Source organism: Vigna unguiculata, chromosome 5 (assembly GCF_004118075.2).
Source record: "Vigna unguiculata cultivar IT97K-499-35 chromosome 5, ASM411807v1, whole genome shotgun sequence".
In the NCBI taxonomy this organism is placed as follows: Eukaryota; Viridiplantae; Streptophyta; class Magnoliopsida; order Fabales; family Fabaceae; genus Vigna; species Vigna unguiculata.
In genome coordinates, this window is record NC_040283.1 from 2338044 (window position 1) to 2357974 (window position 19931).

Sequence of the window (19931 nt, forward strand, 5' to 3'; positions counted from 1 at the left end):
TAGAACAGTATTTATGGAACAAACTTTCCAAAACGTATATAATAACTTCCAGAACTAATTTTCGAGAATAAACTTTTTGAAATACATGAAATGCAATCTAAAAAAAGTTTTTATCCGTAATGCGTTCTCTCCCTTTTCTTCCACTGAAACAGTGGCGGTAGCAACCGTATAGTGCAGTAAAAAAAAAGGGTAATTTAATCCTTTTTATGCAGGAAGCGAAATACAAAAATATATTCACACACTTCTGTGGACAAGCTATTGGGCCCATAGGAATGGCTGCTAAGCCCAATGCTCCGAGTGCTTTCATGAAAAACAGTTTGAATTCACGTTTATTATTTATGAAATAAGTCATATCATTCTGCAACGATAAAAATGTGATAATTAATTTATGATACCGAATCAAATATAAATAAAATATTGAAATTAAAAACTACTAAATAACTTGAGATTTGATTTAAAAATAAAAAGTGAACAATAAACATCTTTCTTTATAAGCTGCTTTCACATGAATAAATAATAAATCACTTTAATATTTATAAAGATAATATGAAAAGTAGTTAATTCGAGATCGGGAAGAAAGAAATGTTAGCGTAACAAGACCAATTTAAGTAATCAAGAAACTTTTTAAAAGCCCTAAAAAACATCTCAACAGTTAAGCTATGAGTCTCCACTACAAAGTATATATATAAGAAAAAGAAAACCATGGCACTGTCTGAAATTAAGAAAAAATTATTATACAGGGATACATTAGTAAAATAAAAAAAAAAAAGTTCAAAAGATATCTAAAATTGAAGAAGAAAAAACCGACATTGAATTTTTCTTCATACAATGAAAGATCGAAAAGAGGATTCAGAGCTTCACGAGATTTTATATAATGGAAGCGCTATGAACAGAAAAATGAGCTTACATGAAGTCAACATTAACATGTGATGCAATAGAAGAAAATAATAAGGGGAAGTTCAGATTTCTAATAATAAGAAAAGGATCCTTCAAAAGTTGCTGAAATGTTATAAATTTCTTACATGCCACATGTCTATGGCTAATGGTTCAAACGTTTGAACAAAAGTCACAGATGTTTCTTATACCAAAATAAGAATAATAGAAGCATTTGGCTTTGTCCTTTGGTGGGGTGTTTTGCTTTTATGTCTCCAACTGAATACTGACCCTAATTAGCTCAAAGCATCCACCCTGGAATAAAGCCACTCACTTGTTGGGCTGGAGTTGTTGCAGTTATCTGATCTGAAGCGACAACATTGTACCTGTAATCAGGACTGAACAAAAGGGACAAATTACAATGTAGTTCAGATAACATTACTGTTGAAATAAACATTTTGTAACGACATATGTTACCCAATCTGCAAAGTGGGATTGCATTCCAGTGGCTGGAAGAAGCCCTGAGACTGAGAATTCTGTGGCCCACCATATTGCATACTTTGATCACCAGCTTCCCATGATTGCCTGTAGTGATTTCTTGAGTTTATTTCTTCCAGCTGCCAACAAGTAGTAGTCATCAATCATGTTACAAAACCAATCTTTCTAGGAGAGGTAGAAGAACATTGTGGATAATGGTACACTATTACCTTCATTGTCAAGGATCTGTTTGCTTCTACCAACATCTGCTCCTGCAACAAAAACAATAGCAATAGCTTCAAATTATTAGCATCCATGGAGTTGCTTTATTCCTTTGATTAGGTCAAACAAGGTACCTTGTTTTGAAGATCAGCCAACTGATCCAGCATGAATTGTGTCTGCGATTTCATGTTTCAGCAGTGCCAGGTAACAAACAAGAGTCACAATAAGCTTTTCTTATGGAAATTTCAAGTACACAAATCATACATATATATATAGAGAGAGAGACACACACAGGATGTATAAGTTTCTTCATTATAACAAAAAGAAGAATATGTCATGACGACTTCTTCACATCTAAAAATGTCCAAAATCCTTAATGAATCGATTCTATTGCATTGGTTTCCACTTTTATATAATGTAATTCCATTTTAAGAATGTTTGGAAGTACCAATTCAGCATAATCTTTTCAGTTGATAAAAAATTCATGGGACATCATGTTGTTATATGCCTTTAGCATATACAGTGAATGATGCACTGGCCATGGTATCAGAAAAAATCCCACAGAAAAAGACTCACGAAAAGATGTTAAATCAAGCGTGGGAATGTTAAGCTGCTGCAACTACTGATACAAAACTATACGTTAATGAGTTCAGGACCAACTGTAGTAAAATTCTTTGTAAACATTGTAGGTGAGAAAGAATGAGAAAGAAAAATAAAACAAACTTGAAACTAATATGCTTAAATTCCATGGTTACCTTGGTGGACCTCACTTGCTTTAGAGAAGAATCCAATTGCCGTTCAAGCTGCTCAAGTTCTTTGGTATTCAGTGGACCCAAGTCTTCCCCTAGAAGGTTTCTGCAGTAGCAGAGGTAAATGCATTGGTCAAAGTAATATGCAAATTAATCACGAAAGAATACGAAACAAAATATTTGATGACTAAATGTTCACAACAAATTTTATTCACATCTCAGCGCAGAAAAAATAAACGTTTAGGAGAAAGTTACTATTCTTTTATCATGAATTAATTCATTACATGTTTTCTAAACACTATCCTGTTAAATTCACCTTTGGGTCCTTTGAAGTGATTCAAATCTTGCTTTCAGCTTCAAGTATTCACGGTAGCTGCTCTGCTACAAATGAAAAATAATAAGAATTAGAAGATATCACAGTAACAGAAAAACTATATACATATATGTATGTATATATTGTACGTTATATAGATAATTACATTTCCCATAATTATTTAAATTGTATGCCAATAAGCAGCTACAGCAGTTCCTATACCTCAAGCTCTTTAGCAGGTTTGCTAACTTCCACTGCTCCATAACTGCATTTCTGGTACCTTTCAAGTGTTTTGAGCATGCTGATTTGAAGGTGGACAAGGAAAGAAATAGAATTTAATTTGATGATGATGGCATGGATAACCATACATAAACCACTATTACTAAAATGATATGTCAATTAATCAACATTATATATCTTGTGTTTTGCCTTTTTAATATTTGTCCTTGTGTATCCTGAAAGTAACATTTGAAGTAGATGGATTTTGTGAACACAAATCTTTCAACATGATCTTATCTTTCAAACCACAAGCTGACTACAAAAATACTGACATGGTTATAGAAAATGCTGCATACAGTGGAAAAAATAGTTAGCAGCATTTGAATAGTAGTACATGATATATCTAAATAGTAGGGCATGTGAATTGTTATATATATTAGGCCACTGAAAGCAGAATTGATGAATTGAAGCTTTTAATTAATGCTAGAAATAGTAGAGCAAAGCAAAGACCAGAAAGAAAAACGGACATCATAGTCTGGAAACATTGAGTTACTTATGTCTCTGAAGAACTTGTAACCAACACTCTTGTTTTTGTTTGGTGTTATAAATGCAAGTTAACTCAGAAAATATCTTAACAAATTCCACTCAGAGGGTACGATTAATAAATATAAATGAAATCCATTTTTGAGAATAAATCAAGTTTTCTGAACTAGTAAATTTGATATTGTCTGCAAGAGCTACTATATGTATATATATTGGTCTTAGACCTGAATATTCGTAAACAAAGTATGAATATTACACCACAAAAGTTTGTAGGTTAAGTTTAAAGTTTACATGTTTGCGTTCTTCTTCATTTATTATCTTGAGTATTATTTTTTAAATAAAATTTGAGAAAAACTAAAAGAAGTCAAATGGCTAAACTTAAATAGTAACACTTGTTACATCCATCTCCTAAAAAACACGTTAAAAAGGTGGCCAGAATAAACATGTTCAAGGTTTTTTTTTTCTTTTTCAATATCTTTAACAAAAGCTTATTCACACAAAATCTTATTCTTAAGTATGACTATGAGTCTATATAAGTTAAAAGTAATTTAACACAATTTTCGTGGAATTTATTGAAACATGATAAAAACATTAAGTCCAAATATAAGTTCTCCCTGTAAGTGTTAAAAATCTGGACAATATCAATATATCACATCTCTTGTTGGATTTGTTACATTGAAATTAGTTTGTGAATTCTCACTGTAGTTCCACACAACTGCAAAATTATGACTTCACAGTGCACAGGGTTCCACTTGGAGCATTGTCTCATATAAATGTTCAGATATAGTAATAAACTTGGAACCTAACCTCACCCAGTTCAAGTGTTTAATAGAGGTAGCAATCTAAGTAAACTCAAAGAAATGTGTGCATGAAGTTGCAGCAATAGTCACACAAAATTTAACCCTAATTACTACTATTGCATCCATCCACAGTAAACAAGCTATCCCTTCGTGGTTTTTCGTTCACTATTCTGAGTTCTGTTCATGTCATTCTCAACTTATATCGATCTGTAATCCAATTGTATCTTCCATTGCATAGATGTTTTTGGTCATTGAAATTGTGAAACAAAATTTGGTCGTTTTCATAATATTCACCAGAACCCAAGCTATATACTGTTTCCCTACCTTAAGTTAAATATATTTTCAGCAGATAGGGCATAATGTTCTTTTAATTCCCAAACAATTTCTTTCCATTTAATTCCCTCGTTTATGAAATGTACTACGTGGGATCATGAACAAATAACTAAAAAAATATTATTCTGGGAAAGATACCGATCATATCTAACACAACTTCAAAATCAAGGATAAAAAAATAACTTTTCAAACAATTAAATTGTATATATTTTAGCTACATAAACTATATAAAAGCATTCATAAGTGAAAGATAATGAAATGTTCACAAAGAAAAAAATAGAGTCAATAACCTATACACATTCTACATGCTAATGTACAACCATATATATATGAAGCTTTTGTTTAGTATTTGTATATGTTTAATATTTTTGTTAACACATTACCCAAAGCAATAAATGTCTTAATAACTAACCTAACTGTTCTGTTGTTAGGATGACAAAATTTTAGAAATAAGATCAAACAATTTTTAACCAAGAAGTAAAAAAATTATGAAAATTTTAACACTAAAAAGTATCAAATCTTTTACAGTAAGTAAAATAGACCCATTTGCATAGTTATACATGTATTTCGAGGTACATATATATCCTATTTGTTTATTTGTCATTTCATTTTACAATTTATATATTAACTTAATGTTTAGGTCTGAGTTCAAGGAATTGGAAAGTATAACATAAATAAGAAATAAAGTATTACATAAATCTGGTCGTGAGACTAAATTAAAATAAATATTAAAATAAAGGGTGAAAAATTAAAAAATAGAAATGTAACTTTTGCATGGAAGTGCCAAAAATTGACATGATAACCAACAATTTTTGATATACTCATATACAATAATCTTTACATTCTCACTCCTCCTCAAAGTAGGAAAGCAGATACAGTTGATTTTTCTAAATGAAAACATATATTAATTAATTTCAAGAATAGAAATGTAATTCATTTTTTTTGTGAAAATTAAACTTCTGCATGATTATGGCTTCATAGGACTACCAGTTTAGTTGAAGTAGTTACACAGAACATGTCACGACACTACTTATAACTGCAACTCTCCTAGCTAGCAACGAAAATTACTTAGTTAAGGAGAAAACTCAAGTAAATATTGTGTCAATAAACAGAAAGATCTCGATCTCATTTCTGAAAAGAAAAAAAAGCCACACTTGAAGGAAAAAAGTTAACACTGAATTTGATAAAAAAAGGCTAGTAAACCATCATCCAATAACCACACAATGCAGAGAAAATATTAGATATTCACCAGATCATGTGCCATATTACTAGATCTGATAAATCTACCATCCCTTACAACAAAAACCAGATTAAAACTGAACTATGATTTCTCCATCTTACAGTAACAGAAATGAAGCATACACAGGCCTTCTTGTGAAGAAAAAGAAAATGGAAAGAAAGACAGAAAGGAATATAAAAGTAGAGAAGCAAGTAGATCTGAGAGGTGAAGAGAGAAAAAGGAAAAGAAAGATGAACACATACATACTGCATACCTAGTGCTGCTGCAGAACTCATAAAGCTTGCCACGGTTGGAGAAGATGATGAGGGCAACCTCAGCATCACAGAGAACAGATAGCTCATAGGCTTTCTTGAGAAGACCATTTCTCCTCTTTGCAAAGGTTACTTGCCTGTTTATCTTGTTCTCTATCCTCTTCAACTCCACTCTTCCCCTCCCCATATCCTTATTATTCTCCAACCTCACTCCTTCTACTTGTAAATTTTTTCCTTTTTTTCACTCAATTTTTCTATTTTAGTACAACACCTATCCCTTTCTCCACTTTTCTTGTTTTTTCTTCTCTTTCCTCTTCCTCCTCTCGTGCCCCTGGTGATCCCTCTTTCTTCGCTCAGTTGCAAGTGCAACCAAATTTGTGAAAAGCAAGAGAAAGTTCAACACTTTCGACTTCAAACTTGGAACCCTAGAAAGAGAGAGAAGGGAAAGTGCTGTGTGTGAGTTTTGTGTTGTCTTCTCTTGTATTTCTATATATCTATCTGTACTCTTCAACTTGCCTTTTTATCCTCAGGATTTTCCATCTCCACCAGAAAAATTGAGTGCAGCTTAGGGTTCCACTTCTTTCTAGTTTCATGTAACTTTCTCTTTCCCATGATTTTCCATGTTAACGTATTTTTGGAAAACAAATACATCCCCACACGCACCCCACGCGCGTCTCACGCACTCCACACCGCTTCCCATCACTGGCGCGTGGTGACAGCTGTCTTATGTGTTGATGTTACTTACGAATACGATAATACAATATATTCATTCAATAAACTCCATAATATTTTTCACACATTATTCATCTTTGTTGTTACATTTACTTTAGTTTCTCCAACCTACCTCTCCCAGTCACTAATAATTTATTGTTTGGAATGAAAATCTGTGTCATTTTCCACTGTCTTAGCAACGTCGTCACATACCTTAAAATGGATTCCACACGTGTCACCTTTTTACTGGCTTATATACACTGTACTATCATGCATAATTTCAAGCTTTGCCCTTCGCTTTACTCGTTAAAATAGCAGAATCATTGAAAAGTATAACAACAGATGAGAGAGTGGTACTCATAATTAAAAAAAGGTTCTTGATGTGAAAATTTCAATGAGAAACATATATCATGTATTTACGTAGTTGGTTGAAATTTGAAAGTGACCACTGAGATATTTTTCTGTACATTATTAATTAGGGTGGCAATTGGTACAGTGTCCTCTTCTTCTGTAAAAAAAAAAAAAACTCACAAATTACAATAATTAAAAATATAAACATCTTTAATGCGGTAACGTAACTGATCTTGTTAATTTATTATACACATACGTAAAGTAATTATCTGCATTTATTATAATTTAAATTGATAATTGTCTTCCCTACGATTAGATAATTTTCGTGGTTATATTATATATCCATTCAATTTATTTATAGTTGTCAATATCCTAAGTATTTATTAGTTGTTTTCTTTGAAAATGAAACCCATTGTTATCTTGTATTAGCACAATGAAAAATAAGATGTGATATTAAAGTTTACGATTTCTAGCACCTACCTACCTACCTAGCTACTTTCTTGGTTACATGAGACTATTTAGAAACCTTTGTTTATATAAAATAGCTTCTAAAATGGAAATATAATTAAAAAAAGATTATATTTATATGCATTGTACAACGTACACAATGGTTTCTAATTAAAAGAAAAAAAATATGATATTACGTGGTGATGTTAAAACTTGGAAATTGTTCTTTTCTTGGTATTGGATATGGATATAGCTGCGCGCAATACTATTATAGCACGGCAAAGATACAAAATTTTTGAACAAACCATTGTCGTACTAATTTTTGAGTTGTGTTTCCTCATTTTTAATTGGACTTGCCTTTAGAATACGTACACACATGCTTAATGTAATAGTTTATCATATCATACACGGAAATTGACTAGGTACAAAACCACTTTTATGATGAATACAAAAAAACTTCCAAGGTAGGAGAATCATGTATATATACAATCTCTTAAAGCCAATTAATGGTACAATTTTATGGGCAAAATTATTATTTTTTGGCTAATTATCAATTTGAAGCTAGACAGAGAAGGGCCTTATTGGTTTGGTGTAATCAGTTCTTTGATTTTGACATCTCTATAGAAAAAAAACAACTAAAAACCCTTCCCTTCTACATTTTTTTTTCTCCTATGCTTAAAACACTTACATCCTAAAATGGAACTTGAGTAATTTTACATTGTTACTTTATTATTCTCATGAAATGCCCAGATAAAAAAAATAACTAGATAATTATTTGACAAAGTAAATATAATATATTTTTTTTCTGTGCTTATCTATCTATATATATATGGAAGAGTTGGATTAGGGTTGTGTAAGAATTGATAGTTTCATAGGTTCTTGCATTCCAAACAAGGAAGATAAACATGTTACATCTTATTTTTGTTTTCGTGGGCGAAGAAAGTGCTCCACTTTATTGCTTTCTTTCTTCTTTGACAATGATTTGAAATTCAGGTACCATTTTCGCATTTTGAGACCAACACAAAAGAAAAACACAAACTCGTACATTATTATATCATGCCAAGGGTGATTTACACGTGCTCTTAAACAAACTTGAAATGTTATCCAAACTTTTAAATGTAGCGGCGTTGAATTTATATTTACATATTATTTATTAATCTCTATAAGCACGAGTTTAGAAGAAGTGTATTTTGTAGATTATATCTATTGTCTTTTAAATTTAAGATTAAAATACATCAAAATATAATATAAAACATAACGAATTTTAATTTCATGTCTAAATTTAAAAAAAAATGACAAATAAAAATTTTGATAATATAAGATTGCTTTGATTGGATGTGTAACTGTAAGGAAAAAAGAAGAAGATGGATTGATAGTGATGAATTTGCAACGGTAAAAAAGAGTGGGAAACGAAGGGAGGGAGGAGAGAAAAGAAGAGTAGTAGCAGGTGACAGAAAGTTGATTGATGGAAAAGCCTGCGACATTGCAACGACGTCGTACGCGATACGTGTCGCGAGGGGAGAAGAGGAGCACCGAGTCATGGGATTTTGTGTGGGTGAGAGTGAAGAAGACGCGTGCCGTGAAAAGAAAACCAATTCTGCACTTGCAATTCCATCCAATCATCATCTTCTTCAATCTCACTATCAAGAATTACTTCAATAAATAAATAAATAAATAAATAATAAACATTTCTATATTTTACCTTCTTTTTAAATTCCAAAATGCCATTTCCATACCCTAAAATAGTAAACATTTAAAAAAGATAAAAGTGAAAAAGGAAAAAGCAATACTTTTGCTGCGAAAATAAAAAACAAATTCATGTTATTAAAAAAGTAAATAGATGATTATGCAGTCGTTTTTATTTAGTTATACATCATAACATGGATGATATTATTACTGAAAGATGAAGAAGAAAATATATACATATATATATATATATATTTTTTTTATTTGTGAAAATAAATAACTATTGGATTAAATTTGTGTAGCAGCAGTATGAGGTTATGAATTATAGTAAGTGGGATGATTAGACCGAACAAAGGAAAAGTTGTGATGCAGAAAAATGTATTGAGGTTCTCCATGCGTGGCAAGGCATGAGATTTTGGATCTGTGGTAGAGCTTTCTACAAATGCACCTAAAATCATGGCCCAATTTGTTCAACGAAATCTCTGTCATGGATGTAACAGGTTCTTTTCTGAAAGATAGAGTATTATATGCATGTATCAATAAATGAATACTCTTTTTCTCATTCATAAACCAAATCTCCTTGTTATGTCCAAGTTATTATCTTTCAATTAAAACGAGGAAACAATAAATGATTGCTTGCAAAACTGGAATTGGTAAAAGCTTCAAACCAAAAGCTTCTTGAAGGGGCGAGTGAAAGACTGAACCCAGAATAGTTAGAATCCAGTAGTCATTAAGGTGCAGTAGAATTTTCATGCACTTGATTCTGAAACATTTCTAATGTGTACTTTGTATTGATTTCAGAAAGCATCTTCCATTCACATGGGTTTGTTTACTTTGGATTATGTTTTGGAATATAAAGTGTGGTTGCAGCATTTGTGTTGGCTTTAAGTCTTTGAACCATTTGGAAATGATGCTTGCTTCATTTTTGTAAAGTATTTTTGGTCTGAACTTGATTGAACAGCCTACACTAGAAAGCATCAACCTATGACTCATTTGCGTAACGAATATATTATAGCTTATGGTCCCATTCTAGACCACTCTTCATTCTAAAAGCTTTTCATGGCTCTGCCACTTTGCCACCATTGTAATATAAAATGTAGAAAGACAAAACTATTATCCCTCTTTATCCTTAAGAAAGATGGACGCATATATACTGCAAAAAAACCATAGCTCAGCATGGAATATTGAACAAATTCTATCCCCTTCGAAATGGAGGATTAATGCTTCTCTTTTGAGAGGATAATGCGAATTTAGATTTTTTGTCGTGTTTTTATGTGCTAATTCTTTATTGTATCTTGAAAATAATATTATGAACACTAATATCGATGTTTTAAAATGTATTAAATTGTTTTTAAGTAATAACATATTTTGAAACTAGAGTAGAATACAACACTAAAAAATTAATAGAAAATTTGAAATCGAATAATATTCTAATATTTTATGATGTAACATCTTAAAAAGGTTTAACGATGTGATACGATAATCTAAGAATATCTAAATGGTGGTTTAAAAATAAATAAAAAAATAAATTAAAATATTATTATATTTTTATTATATGATCACCCTTCATTATATCGAAGTTAACTTAGACTTCTGACTTCACAACATCCTCCTCTCAAGTCTAATTGGTTTCACATCAATAAGTTGTCTGGGCTTGAAAAAAAACGAATTTAAATATTTTTATAAAAGCATGAAGTCAAATTTTATAATAGTTGAAAGTTATAAAAATCACTTCTTAATATTTTTCTTTCATGCAATATCATTTTCGGGCCTTGTTGTTTTCTGAAAAAATTGCAGGTATCTGACACACAGTTGGGCCATACAATGTGGCTATTTTGGACTGGACTTCATCTTCTTTGACAACTTGGGCTTCAAGGCTGCTAGTGGTGTGAAGGAAAACTTTATCTTACAAATTCAGATTGGAAATTTATTATTATTATTATTATTATTATTTCTATGTAAATTTAAATCGGTTCAAAAAAAAATTAATTAAAAACTATAAATATGTCGGTATAGACTTTCAAATAATTTTAACTTATTAGATTATAATTAAGAGTACGAAAAAATTATTAAATAACTAATTTTAATGACAAAATGTTTAGACACTAGGTTATAGACCAATTTTTTAATTAAAAATTAATTTATAGACTAATTTCTTAATTAAAGACTAATTTAAAGATCAATTATTTGGTAGTAAAATCTTAATAATTGATATTAATGACCAATTTAGATATCAATTTATATGAAAACTATTTTAGTTATTAATTTATAAATAAATTATAATTTTTTATTCATAATAAAAACTATTTTAGTTACCAAGAATTTTTAGTTTATAAATTGATTATTAAAGTGACTAATTATTTTTAGTTACTAATTAATATTAATTAAAATTTTTATTGTAGGTTATTTTTAACGTAGACGATTATTGTATTTCTTACAAAGAGTAGTGGTGGTATTATTGATTGGGAACTAACATTAAAAGACAATTTTTTACACTTCATGTGTCTTCTTTTCTTTTTTTTTTCTCATACCCATTCATTAAAAAATTTATTAATGTTTTTCTCGCCATTTTCTTTCCATTGAATTTATTTATTTCTTCACTCTTTCTAACTTTTTACACAAATTTTAAGTAAAATGTAAGTGATGGCATGCAACTAGTGAGAGAAAATAATTAATATTATTGTTAGTTCATTAATAACAAGTTTACACCCTTGAAAGGATCCATTGAAGTAGGTAATAACATTCATCCAAAAAAGATACTAAAGATCGATGGAGACGATGAACTTATTTATTCAACAACCTGCATAATCATTCGAAGGTTCATCCAAATATGTCTTTTCCGTAGAAGAGGTTGCCATATGCATCATCAAAACAACAAGTTTTATCATCACTTAGCGTGGAATCCCCTCCAACATAAAATGTGCTTTCATTTGGCATGCCACATTTGCTGAACTGGTTAACATAATCTGCAAAACTCAGTGATTCATCAAAGTCCCATAAACCAAACCATAACCCATCATCCACTGTAGTATCTGGCCACGTGGATGAGAAACCCTCGTGCATGGAAGGAACGGTGTTATTGTATTGGTTATCCATCGTTGGGTTCATCGAACCAATTTCTTGTAGCTTATTATTTTGTGTCTCAAACGATTTTGTTTCATTCGTGGTATCCTTGTGGCACATGATGTTTTTGAAATCACACTTCTCAGGTTGTCGTTCTTGTTGTTGTTCCTTCTGTCGCCTTTGTAGCTTCTTGTGTTTGGATTTCTCCCTCTTCCCGAAGTGGGTTCTCCAGTAGTTCTTGATCTCGTTATCTGTTCTACCTGGCAAGTACTTTGCTATTGTAGACCACCTGTGTTATTTTGCAGTTCCCATTAAAACATTAACAGAAAGTTTGAATATTTAAGAAAAAGGAGAACATCTATGGTGTCTGTTACTTACTTGTTACCCAAAATCGCATGTAGTTCCATAATGGTTCCTTCTTCCAATGGTGTTAGTTGACCTTTCTTCAGACCAGGTTTCAAATAATTTACCCATCTTAACCTGCAGCTTTTGCCACTCCTATTTAATCCTGAATAATTCAATTCAATTAGAAATGGTGCAATTCATGATATATATATATATATATATATATAGAATGAAAGTGTAAGTAACACATATATACCTGTAAACTTTGCCACTGAACTCCACCTACCTTCACCATAGAAGCTAACATATTCACTTAGCAACTTGTCTTCTTCACCAGTCCAAGGCCCTTTCTTCCACTCTTTTTCTGTTGCTACGCAACCCATCATAGCTACCATGATTTCACACTTTAACAACCTCTTCCACACGATCCTACACATACATCTGCGATTTCTATTACACATATATGCTTCACTTTTATACCATATCGTAGCGGGCCATCTTAATAATTATCATTGAGAAATTTGAAATTGATTTTTCCTGTGTTTATTGTGATGTCAGTTATATATTCCACGTTTGTTCGAGTCTTAACATGGTTGTTCACAGCTTCATTAGCTTCCCAGTGAGAATGGGGCAAGTGGATCAATGAGATCTTAAGCACCCGTACAGAATATATATAATAATCAAGTACAAGTGTTCCAGCTAGCTAAAGTAGAATGGTTCATCATATGCACAACATAATCTTTCATCAAGACAAAACAAATGAAATAATCCTTTGAAAGTGGCTTTTGATGCAATGCTAATCTAACAGGTGTATGATTGATTACATAGTAATCCTTATTTAAGGATATAGATTATTTATTTTGTTTTGTTTTTGTTGTTTTTACCAACCTTGGGTGTTGTGTGCTTTAATGTTGTTCAATGAAACTAACCATGATTTTCAGCATAGGATTCCAATTAAGGTATAATGGGGAACATAACTTTGTCAAAGGGCAAGTCACTTAGGCAACACGTGGCCTCACTACTGTATTTAGTAGCATATTTGTTTAGTTCCTTAATCCATTTGATAATGAAAGGAGTTTTGCGCGTAAATAGGTATTGATAGCAACTGAAACAATTGAAAAATGTAAAGGTGTTGGCGAAAAGACTGAAGGAAACTTCAAGATCTTCTAAAGTTTCTTGGGTTACGTTAATTATGCTAGATTTGATAGTGCTGAAAAGATAATGGAAAGATTAATGAATCTTGTTTGCTTAAGAATTTTACCATTTTTAAAGTAGACCATATTAGTGGCGTTTACGTGCACGTGTTATGCAAGAAAAGATTACGATCTTCTTCGCAAAATCTAATTTCGAGTGTTGATGCAATCTCACTTCAGTGTTTTAACCATACAAATGTTTGGCCAAATTTATTTAGTGATTTTTTATTCTGAAGGATGATATGCCAACCCTTATGTGTACATGAGGAATTATTACTCGGAGCTAAAGAAAAAAAAAATTATCTTTCAATGAAATTATACAAAAAATTTAAACATATCGATCCTTAGTAAAATTTAACTGTAAATTATTTTTAATGAAATGTTTTAAAATTAATCTGAAATTTATAATTTTGAAAATAAGATAATTAATCACTAAACTTCAAAAAGAAAAAAATTGATATTTAACAAATATAAATAAAAATAAAGTTATAATGGACGAAGAAGATAAATATAGAAGAATGTGTATAAAGGAGAGAATGTAGAAGGAGGAGATAATTATGAATGAATAAAATGAGTAGAAGAATGTAATCGAGAGAATGGGTGTGGATAAAAAAAAATACGAGTGTATTAAAAAAATAAACAAGGATCAAAGAAATAAATATAGATGAAAAATATAAGTGGGAGAAAATTTATAAATATGAAGAAAAAAAAAATTGGTGGAAAAAGGGAGTTTTGCTCCGTACCAAATTTCATGCTTCCTAAGTTTTCAAAAAATAATAAAAATCCTTCTATTTCTCATAATGGATAGTGAATTTTGTAGTTATGATTTGTCCATGACAAAATCTTCTTTGAATTCCGTCACAAACTCATGTAAACTGAAACAGCGTTACAAATTTGACTTCTGGTCAACCTTGTTTATTACCTCTTGTTGGGCCTGCCGGATAAATTGTGAATGCAATAAATGATGTTTTAAGGAAAATACGCCGCCTATTTTTTGGAAAATTTTGTTGTACATAAATGGTTCATTAGATCTGAGATTTATAACCTGTCTCATAAAATATAGTAACATCTTATAAATTTAAAATTCTGAATCTTAAATCATGACAAATGAATAAAAGATATTTTTATATATGTTGACAATCAAGTAAAATGTTAATGAGAATGTGAATATTATACATTTTATATGAAAATAAGAATTACAAAATAATAGAATCACCAAAATTAAATTAAGAAATAAAAAGAACTATTTTCCTGATATTCTTGATGATTAGTTAATTATTTGGAATTTAGCACATAACAGGATTAATTCCTCGTTACACTGGGGAGCATTTAGTGAAAAATTTCATATTCCATAAATCCATGGTCATTGATAACTTTGAGAAAAAATCTCTTGTATAACATCATAATTAACATGTAGCAACTTATCCGATATCCATCCTCAAAATATACATATACAACAATTAACTATTTAAAGAAATACTATTTTGATATTTAAAAATGTTTATTTTTTATAAATTTTAATTTTATAAAAAAATATTTTCTTTAGTAAAACTGTATATGATATGCTATATATCATAGTGTATTAAACAAAAACAAAAAACAAGATGGAGGAATAAACCTAAACTCATAACGAAGAATAAAATTATAAAAATTTAAAATTTGAAAGTTCATTTATTATTATTGAAGTCATAACTAATATAGGAAATCATGCTATCTCACCAAATTTCTGAAGCTACAAACTAGAGTTAAAATAGAGTACTAATAACTTTTTTATGTGAGAAAACTAGATGGTTTGGTGTACGTTCTCTAAATCAATAAGAATAATACAAAATATGTTATTGAACATTTTCAATACGGTTAATTCTTTTTCGTTATTTGAAGTTATTTTTAGTTAGGAGTGTATAAACCCGTTTAACTCTTATAATAAAGAGAATGCACAATTTGATTACAAAAGTGTAATTTTATAAAGTGAAAAATATTATAAAATGTATTTTGTAAATTATACAATTTTTTTTTCTAAAAAAATATAGTAACTCCAATTAAAACTAGTATCATATGCTTTAAATGGATTTTATCCATCACTCATCACTTTAATACCTTTCCCGTTAAAAGATCCAACAGACACATTATAAGAAAAATATATATTACTTACAACAAAAATAAAAATACATATTACTTACTACAAAAATTCATAGGTAAGTCATAAAATTCGTCAAAAAGATACTTTTATCCATAAATTTTTTACGGACAAAAATTTGTAAGTAAATTAATTGTAGCTAACGTACCTACAGATTTATATGTAGGTAAATTACCTATGAGTAAATTAAATAAATTTGTAGATATTACCTATAGATAAATCTCTAAGTAATTTTTTGTAGTTAAATCTATATGTAATTATTTATTGATATATCTATATGTAATTATCTACGGATATGTTCGTATATTATATGCTTATCAATTTTAATGACCACTTTTACTATGGGTACATACATATATACTAATTTCTCGTTTGTTTTTGTGGTGTAAATTGTGTCTTCTCAATAAATTCCCTTTTAATTATTGCGTGTTGGTAGTTTATAAACATTTTTGGGTTAGAGTGATATATAAATTTTCTTTGAATAGACTATTAAGAAGTTTATCTCCTATATGAAATATATTTCTTTTTTACAAAAGAAAGACTTATTATTGATAAAATTTTATTGATAAATAATTCATCAATAAGATAACATTTATTTATACATTTTACCAATGAAAAAAAATTGTCAGTCAAATAAAATTTACTGATAGATTTAAAATTTTAAATATTGATTTAATTCGTTAGTAAAATTTGTTCGGTAATTCAAAGTTTCCGCTTTAGCTTTGACAATTGTGATAAAATTAATCGGTAATAATTTTTTTTAATATTTGTTGAATTTTCTGAAAATTCGTCAGTAATTGAATTTTTGAAAATTTGTTGGTAAATATAATTTTTAAAATTTGTCAATAAAATCGATACCAATTTTTCTACCAAATTTGATGAAATATTTGTTATAAATTAAATGTAAATGGTGAGAAGAGGAAAAGAAGAAGCGAGAGAAAGAGGAAGGGGAAACAATAATGACAATGACAACAACTACAAAGTACTGATGGGGGAGGAGAAAAATGACAAGGAGAAAAAGGAGCTAAAAGTGGTTGATGCAACGACAACAAATATAATGGTGGCGATAGCGGAAGAGGAAGAAGAAGAAGAAAAGAAAGAAGAGGAATAAGAAGAAGAAGAAAAAAGAAAAGAAAAAGAAAAGAAAAAGAGAAGGGAGACTAAATCATGATATATATCAATGAAAATTATTACTAATAATCATTGATATATAATTAATGATGGTTTTAGGTTATGGATAATTACTGATTATCAACAATTTGTCAGTAATTACTGATTGTTGTTTTATCATTGATAATTATTCTTATCTATCGACGTCGGTAAACAATGAATATTTTATTGACGAAATTTATATCGCCAGTAAATCACTAATAATTTTGTTTTATCGACAAATTTTTGTGATTATTAACAGATTTTATGTGTTCGATAAATCCATTTTTTTTGTGTAGTACTTTGTAATTCTTTTTGTTGCAATAATTTGGTACATACAACTCTATTAAATTTCACAAGAGGATTGATATTAAAGAAGATGCAGGTTTTATAGGGTCACTAGTTAAAAAGAAAAGATAACATAAATTATGTTGGGAATAGTACAAATGTGAGTCAAAAAGTCCCACATTGAATAGAAAAGACAAAGTTAAACACTATATAAGAATAAAGACCCATAACAACGATCATAACTTATAGATGTGAAATATATATAACCTATCAGTGGTATCAAAACTGATGGTTTTATAGGATCGCTTCTTAAAAAGAAAAGATAACATAAATTACTACATCAAGTTCTTCAACATTTGTATCATCCCTATGGTTGCTCCGAAAATTTTTGAAGTTCCATTGTATTAATTTTTTTTTTCTTCAAGTGCAACACTGATAATGCCTCCAGGGGCAATCTGAGCCCTATAGCTTCATGTGATAATATCTTTAAAGATCATTAAGTCAATTTTGTTGATAGTTTTGCTAATTTCATGGGTCACCACAATGTCTTGTTACTAAAATCTCAATACTCATATCTGCTTTGAAAAAAACAAACGAAATAACACTACGGATTGAATGTGACTTTAAGCTCACTCAACAACGAATTTGTTGTCACACACTGTGACCAACTTTCTAGCTATGACTTTATTGGAAGAACTAGGTTTTTTTTTTCTTTCTCATTTTGCTTGACAGATTATTTTATTTTTTGTAAAGCTTCTTATTCTTCTCTTTATTTTATAGAGTAATAATTCATAGACAAACAAAATTACATTAACCTTAGTATACACTTACAGAGAGAAAAATAATAATAAGTTGATAAGTTATGTTATATGATAAAAAGAGAGAGATAAGAAAAAAAAATGTATAATAGATGCAAACAAAATCAATGTCAAGATGTCTATGAGCCTTTGTATTTTTCTCCAGGACCACCGTCTCTCACGTTCTTGTTCCACGTGGTGAAGTGCCACCTCATTATTCTAATAAATATAAATATAAATAAAATAAATTTAAAACATATTTTGAAAAGTAAAAACATAAAACATATCTAAATTGTGTAAATTACAAGAAACATTTAAATAATTAAATATGTGGTATACTAGCCTTCAACTGACCTACATTTAGGTCAAACATGCATGTAGGAGACAATGCTTATGATTTCAACCTTTTCATTAAAAAAAGTTATTAAAGTTTGTATGAAAGCATTTTGTAATGTATAGGAATCTCTCCAGGTCAAATTTTCACGCGTTTACTACATTTAATGATTCAGCACAACGTGGATGACTTAATGACTGTAAATTCATCTATTTCTTTATTTTTATGGTCTATTATGCTTTATGTTCAACCACATTATTAATATGCAGAGTATAATCTATCTACTTCTACTATGAATCTAATAAAATGTCTGTGATACGCTAAGTAGGTTTATAGATTTGATCGTATACATTTATTTTGCTAATGTGTAGAATATAAATAGTTAATTAGGTTCATGATTATGATTTGTGAAATATACTAGTTGGAAAATAAATTCAACAATGAAACGTGAACTACTTTCAAAGGGTTAGTTGAGTGTAGAAAGATATGATGTTTCGAAGCATATCACGGCTGTAAGTGAAATATCTACTTAATTATCTTTTTCAGTTGGAACAAATATCATTTTTATTTTATAAATTATTCTGTAGTTTCTCCTCCTAAATAATTTTATACTTCCTTTCTTCTTTTCGAATATTATGATTTAAATATTATTATTCAAAAATATCTAAATTTCACATTGAATAAAAAATAAGATAATTGAATATCATACAAAAATTAAATTATTTAAAAATTTTAAATTAAAAATGATGTTATTCCTTAAGTGAATTATATCTAGATTTCACGTCTCTCCAATAGCTCATTTTTAAGAGATACTTCAGTATGATTAGAGCTAATTATTAATATTTTGTGATTGTAATTAAGATAAAGAGTGATATGAAATTTGTATTTCATATTTTTAATGTATTTTCTTAAGTATGAGAATATAATTTAGAAAGTTAATAATTATTTTCACATCTTAAATACTTTTTTTTTCTCAATGACTTCTCAATCACGCTATATATTTGGTTTGGATGTGCATGTTTTGATAACAACGTCTTGGAAAAGAAATAATGAGTTTGTTCTCAAATTAATATATTAATGGAGGACCACACATTTTAAATAATTTTAATGAAGTTAAATTTATAGAATTGACTAGTGTATCTATGCATGCTAATTACGAAAGACGTGGATAAATTTGAATTTGAAGTGTGATTGATGTAGTGTGAAAAGATAAACAAAGTCACTTAGCCAACACAACATCCTATTTTCTGTCCTTTGAAACATAAAAATATTGGAATAGTTTGTTCCAACTAATATTTTTTATACTTAAAAGAATGAAATCTGCAACCAAATATATTAAATGTAACCTAAGGTAGAAGAAATTATGAAACCTAATCGATAGGCTTAATCGGATAGTAAATTGCCCGGAAA

The 19931-nt window shown here is 29.4% G+C and overlaps 2 protein-coding genes across 4 annotated transcripts; both read right to left on the reverse strand.

Annotated features, from left to right (window-relative positions):
• Window positions 1-935: 935 nt before the first annotated feature.
• Window positions 936-6569, reverse strand: LOC114183650 (developmental protein SEPALLATA 1-like). 2 transcript variants are annotated; one of them, XM_028070733.1, is made up of 8 exons: window positions 6023-6569; window positions 2857-2935; window positions 2638-2702; window positions 2328-2427; window positions 1707-1748; window positions 1581-1622; window positions 1351-1490; window positions 936-1271 (listed from the first exon to the last, which is right to left on the reverse strand). In XM_028070733.1, the coding sequence occupies exons 1-8, from the start codon at window positions 6205-6207 to the stop codon at window positions 1175-1177; spliced, it is 750 nt and encodes a 249-aa protein (XP_027926534.1). In that variant the 5' UTR covers window positions 6208-6569; the 3' UTR covers window positions 936-1174. The 2 variants fall into 2 exon arrangements, with proteins under 2 accessions (XP_027926534.1, XP_027926535.1); XM_028070734.1 differs by having other exon boundaries at window positions 2638-2699; window positions 6023-6568.
• Window positions 6570-11900: 5331 nt separating this feature from the next.
• On the reverse strand, window positions 11901-13174 carry LOC114186132 (myb-related protein 340-like). 2 transcript variants are annotated; one of them, XM_028074159.1, is made up of 3 exons: window positions 12910-13174; window positions 12657-12786; window positions 11901-12567 (listed from the first exon to the last, which is right to left on the reverse strand). In XM_028074159.1, the coding sequence occupies exons 1-3, from the start codon at window positions 13082-13084 to the stop codon at window positions 12036-12038; spliced, it is 837 nt and encodes a 278-aa protein (XP_027929960.1). In that variant the 5' UTR covers window positions 13085-13174; the 3' UTR covers window positions 11901-12035. The 2 variants fall into 2 exon arrangements, with proteins under 2 accessions (XP_027929960.1, XP_027929959.1); XM_028074158.1 differs by having other exon boundaries at window positions 12880-13167.
• Between the last annotated feature and the right edge of the window lie 6757 nt (window positions 13175-19931).

Bases quoted from the DNA above. Each gene is read 5' to 3' on its own strand.
- LOC114183650 (XM_028070733.1), bottom strand. From the start codon at position 6,207: ATGGGGAGGGGAAGAGTGGAGTTGAAGAGGATAGAGAACAAGATAAAC. The intron at 1,491-1,580 runs GTAATAGTGTAC...ACTTGTTGGCAG, and splicing joins ACAGATCCTTGACAATGAAG to CTGGAAGAAATAAACTCAAG. The intron at 1,272-1,350 runs GTAACATATGTC...CCTTTTGTTCAG, and splicing joins AATCCCACTTTGCAGATTGG to TCCTGATTACAGGTACAATG.
- LOC114186132 (XM_028074158.1), bottom strand. From the start codon at position 13,084: ATGTGTAATAGAAATCGCAGATGTATGTGTAGGATCGTGTGGAAGAGG. The intron at 12,787-12,879 runs GTATATATGTGT...TGAATTATTCAG, and splicing joins TTCAGTGGCAAAGTTTACAG to GATTAAATAGGAGTGGCAAA. The intron at 12,568-12,656 runs GTAAGTAACAGA...AAAATAACACAG, and splicing joins CATGCGATTTTGGGTAACAA to GTGGTCTACAATAGCAAAGT.